General features: G+C 43.0%; 1 protein-coding gene across 1 annotated transcript; it reads left to right on the plus strand.

The window, feature by feature from the left end:
* The first annotated feature begins 462 nt into the window (after positions 1–462).
* Positions 463–2,830, plus strand: LOC149932722 (uncharacterized). The gene is made up of 5 exons (XM_090157172.1): positions 463–607; positions 749–866; positions 1,104–1,499; positions 2,486–2,663; positions 2,726–2,830. The coding sequence occupies exons 1-5, from the start codon at positions 463–465 to the stop codon at positions 2,828–2,830; spliced, it is 942 nt and encodes a 313-aa protein (XP_090013298.1).
* The last annotated feature ends 2,234 nt before the right edge of the window (positions 2,831–5,064 follow it).

The following is a 5,064-nucleotide window of genomic DNA, read 5'->3' on the forward strand; positions in this document are numbered from 1 at the left end:
TTCCATCCAAACTCAATGGTCAAAATAGTGTTATTATAAATTTTTTGTCACACACGATTTTCATGTGCGCTAGAACGTCTGCCGTGCCTCGTGACTGGGTGTCGTCGAAAGTGGCCGGCGAATACGAAATTTTGTTAAAGACTAGAAGTTCTGAGTTTTGATAACTAATGTTACCTAACACCCCAGCGCAGCCTGAAGCGGTGGCAGAGGACTTTGCTACTGAGATGTCAGAATTTGATCTGGCAGGAGAATTGGGTGATATCAACCTGGGCTCCATGTCGGACATTTCCGACATCATGGTGGTGGATAACACCTCCACCGGCAAAGAAGGGTCTGTCCAACCCACATGGGCATTAGGTGAAGATGCGTGTGGTTCAACTGGTGATGGGGGAGGGTCAGTCCTGTACCCACCCCCTTAGCCGACAAGTAGCCCAGCACCAACACCCGCAACTGCGGTTGGACATGAAGGTGATACAGATCAATCTGCATCACTGTAAGGCAGCCTTGGCAGTCCTCTGTCGTAGATTTGTTGTGGAGGGCTTAGACGTGGCCCTCATACAAGAGCCTTGGATCCATAATGGAAGAATCTTTGGTCTCAAAAATGCAGGTACTGTTTATTATGACTACAAGTCTGCTAAACCTAGGGCATATATTTTGATACGAAGGGGCATTCATGCTCTTCCTCTTTCACTATACCAATCTAGGGACACTTCCACCATAAAAATCTTCTCTTCGTGAACTGATGCAGAAGAAGAATTAACGATGGCTTCTGGCTATTTCCCCTATGATGCCTTGTCCCCTCCATCACAGGAGGTTGCCGATCTGGTGAACCACTGTGAGAGACTGGGCAAGAAGCTTGCCATTGGGTGCGATGCCAATGCTCACCACGTTGCATAGGGCAGCAGTGACTGCAACCAACGCGGTGATGAGTTAATGGAATATCTGGTTAGTACTTAACTACATATTCTTAATAAACATAATATACCAACTTTTGTTATAAGTAACAGAAGTGGGGTTATTGACTTAACTAAGTACACAGAAAATGTATTACACTCTGTGACACAATGGCATGTGTCTAATGAACCATCACTTTCGGATCATAGGCAAATATTTTTTTCTGTTTTGGTCAAACCTGCCCAGGTGGTTACCGAAATTCGCAATCCTAGATCAACCAATTGGCCTAGGTATAGGGAAGACCTTGATCTTCATTTACGAGGATGTGGCTCTAGGCTCTCTTCGGTGCAGGAGCTCGAAATGACTGTTGATCACATGCAACAGTCCATAATCGACTCCTACCACCAAAACCGTCCTGCAAAATCTACCAACCAGCCAAGGTTAGTTCCTTGGTGGAACAATGAGATTGGTAGACTTCGCAAAACTACTCGCAAGCTTTTTAATAGAGCTAAGAGGTTGGGTGATTGGTCAGCATATAAGCAGGCCCTCACTTCCTATCATAAGGCCATCCGAGAAGCCAAACAGACTTCCTGGAGGGATGTTTTGTGAGAGTATCTCTGATATTCCCACTACAGCCAAACTAATGAAAGTTATGGCAAATGACAATACGAAACATCTGGATACTATTAAGTTGAAGGATGGTAGTTACTCCAGTTGTGGAAAGGAAACACTGACACATGCTGGAGGTTCACTTTCCTGATTCTAAGGTCACTGACACAGATGACTCTTATTATCCTCCTCTTCGGTTCAAAAGAACTAAAAGGGTAGATTGAGATGTGGCAAAACAAGTTGTCACTCACTTCAAGCTTATGTGGGCTATACCATCATTTAAGCCCTATAAGGCTTCTGGTACGGATGGTATCTCACCCTTCTTGTTGCAGGAGGGAATTGATATTCTCTGTCCTGCGCTGTGCATAATCTACAGGGACTGTATTGCTCTTGGGCTTATAACGAGCTCCTGGAATCATTCAAAGGTAATCTTTATTCCTAAACCCGGGAAAACCCAGTTATCTCGAGGCTAAGGCATTTAGACCAATCAGTCTAACTCCATTTATCCTAAAATTCTTGGAGAAATTAGTTGATAGATATATTAGAGAGGAGGTTCTTAGTGTTGCACCCCTCTCTGATGCTCAGTATGCCAATAAAAAGGGCAAATCTACTGAGACTACCCTTCATGGCATAATTAATTGCCTTGAACGTGCAATTGAGTTCAAAGAAATAGCGTTAGCTGTTTTTTCTGGACATCGAGGGGGCGTTTGATAAAGTCTCTAAGGCTGTCATTATTAAGGCTGCTAAACGTTTTGGTATCAATGACACGTTGTGTCTTTGGATCGATTCTATGTTGACTGATCGGGTCGCGACGGCCTCCTTGCTTGGCGAATCGCTGAGGGTCACCACTAGCCGGGGCTGCCCTCAGGGGGGTGTTCTTTCACCCCTGCTGTGGTGCCTGGTTGTGGACGAACTCTTGGCTAAACAGGGATGGCGGTCGCGGCTTTATTTATGCTGACGATGTCGCAATGATTATTACTAGGAAGTTCCCAGGAACCATTTCGGCTATGATGAGAAAAGCTCTCATCTCTGTGGAATGCTGGTGTAGGGATGTTGGCCTCACCGTCAATCCTGACAAGACGAGCCTGATTCCTTTCACTCGAAAGGACTTGTTTAATGATATTTCTTTCTTTGGAACCATCTTGGTCAAATCTACTGAGGTAAAATATCTCGGTGTTATTCTCGACAGTAAACTAACATGGAAGCCACATCTTGATCTCAGTATCAGGAAGGCAAAAATGTTATTCTGGAGAGTAAGGGGTACTATGAGCAAGTCTTGGGGTCTCAGCCCAAAGGTTGTGTATTGGATCTATACAATGATAATTAGGCCTATGCTGCCGTATGCAGCAGTGGTTTGGTGGCCGAGGGTAGTGCTTAAGTCAGTTCAGGCTGAACTACACACTGTGCAAATGCTGGAGCTATAAGAACAGACCCAAGCGTTTCTCTGGAGGTGCTCCTGATTATTATACCGCTTCATCTTTATATAGAGGAGGTTGCAATTATGAGTGCCTATCGGTTACTACATAATGGTTGGTGGAGGTCTGCTAATTGGGAGTGCAGTCACACCAAATTGTTTCGGCAATATTCTAGTCACTTACTGATCTTATTGAGGGGTTCTGACAATATGGCTGCAAAGTTACACTTTGAAAAGCAGTTTAGTGTCTACTTTCCAAGTCGTCTAGACTAGTCTGGCAACACAATCTTAGGAACCAAGGGAGAAATTGTTTGGTTCACGGATGGCTCCAAGACTCACTCAGGGGTGGGTGCTATAGTTTATTGTCAGACTAAGATGTTTGGCTTCTCGGAGAGCCTTGGCATTTTTGCTTTGGTTTTTCAGGCTGAGATTTCAGCCATCTATGTCCTATGTGCAGGGCATGCCGTGCAGAGGAGGAAACGTCTTCTCATGTCCTTTGTGTCTGTGACTCTTATGCGGGTCAAAGGTATGCATAGGCTGGAAATGAGCGATCTTTCCAACATCCCGGCGAAGCAAATCTTGCGCTTCGTTTCAGAGACTTAGCTTTTCCATGTTTAAATGGCTGGGGCTGCACAATGGACCTCTGGTCGAAGTGCTAGGCTGAGTCTCACCCAACCACCCTAACTCTTACTACTAATAATAATAATAATAATAATAATAATATCGTTTGACGCGCGAAGTTTGATTTTCACTGGACATAAAACCACGAAAAAACGGACGAAAATTTTACGGTGGCCGTCACCGACATCTCGTTTACAGTGAACGACAACCAAGTTCTATTTTTCTCGCCCGTAACGTTACCGAAATATTCGCGTAGACAATGAGGGAGCTGCATTGGTCTCGAGTTTAAAATAAAACGCAACCCGACAAAAGCAGTTTAAGCAGAAACCACACTGAAGTAAATTAAAGAAAGAAACCACAGATAAATAAAATAGTTAAAAAAGAAACCACGAAGTAAAATAGTAAAAAAGAAACCACGAAGAAGTAAAATTGTAAAAACGAAACCACAGAGAAGCCACCGTAAAGGTAACAAATATTTTTCGTTAACTTTCAATTTAGGTTTATTTTCCGGTACCTTAATTTTCTTTCATTGCCAAAGAGTAGCGAAACGGCGGGGCAAGGGCGTATTTAAGGGGGGGGGTTGGGGGTTCAAACCCCCCCCCCGAAATGCTGACTTGGGGGGGTTCCTAATAAAAATCAGTGAAACTTCCGTCAGCACCCCCCCTTTAAAATTTTCTCTCAAATAACCCCCCCGGAAATAAAATCCTGGATACGCCGGGAATTCTCAACGTCACTAATAAATCTTTTAAAGCTCATAAATGACTGTTAACGCTATGCCTCTCAAAGGCTTAGTTGTTTAATAATGTAAAACATCAGTCGGAATATGAAATAAACTTTTCGACGCGTACGCGGTAATAAAAAGTGTATACCTTTCTCATTCCGCTAAAGGCATCTTTCATTCCGCCAAAGGCATCTTTCATTCTTCTTCTAATAGTGGGTTTGCGGTTCTAGAACTTGGTGCGTACGTCTTTTTTCGTCTCTTATTCGAGTTCCTTATTTACTTTCTCGACAGTAGCGCTGCCAGGATTTTTTTCCGCGTAGGCACTATTTGATTTTTAATTCCCTTCTTTTTGCTCCACCATCTTGTCTCGCAGCTTTAAGGCATTTTAACGACGACGTCATAGCCTGGCTCTTTCTGGGATTCCTCTAATAACCGAATTGCTTGGGAAAAGCAATTCCCTAACTGCCAACATTTTAGAGCAGCAACTAAACAAAACTAGATTTAAACGATGAGCGTAGCAGTGCACCTATGGACAATTATCACCTACTGTCGCTTCTTTTCTAAAAAGGCCTTTTGAAAAGAATAAATACTAATAGCTTTCAGAAAGGCTGTTTAAAAAAGTATCTACTAATAACCTTGAAAAAGGCTGTTTGAAAAGCGTTAATACTAATAGCCGTTAAAATGCTGAAAAGAGTTAATACTAATAGCCTTTAAAAGGCTGAAAATAGTAAATAGTAAAGCCTTGAAAAAGATTGTTTGAAAAACTTGTAGCCTTGAAAAGGGTTGTTTGAAAAAGGAGTAGCCT

Source organism: Leiobunum rupestre, chromosome 8 (assembly GCF_980474605.1).
Source record: "Leiobunum rupestre chromosome 8, qqLeiRupe1.1.hap1, whole genome shotgun sequence".
In the NCBI taxonomy this organism is placed as follows: Eukaryota; Metazoa; Arthropoda; class Arachnida; order Opiliones; family Sclerosomatidae; genus Leiobunum; species Leiobunum rupestre.

Bases quoted from the DNA above. Each gene is read 5' to 3' on its own strand.
- LOC149932722 (XM_090157172.1), top strand. From the start codon at position 463: ATGAAGGTGATACAGATCAATCTGCATCACTGTAAGGCAGCCTTGGCA. The intron at 608-748 runs GTACTGTTTATT...GAACTGATGCAG, and splicing joins CTTTGGTCTCAAAAATGCAG to AAGAAGAATTAACGATGGCT. The intron at 1,500-2,485 runs GTGAGAGTATCT...GATTATTACTAG, and splicing joins ACTTCCTGGAGGGATGTTTT to GAAGTTCCCAGGAACCATTT.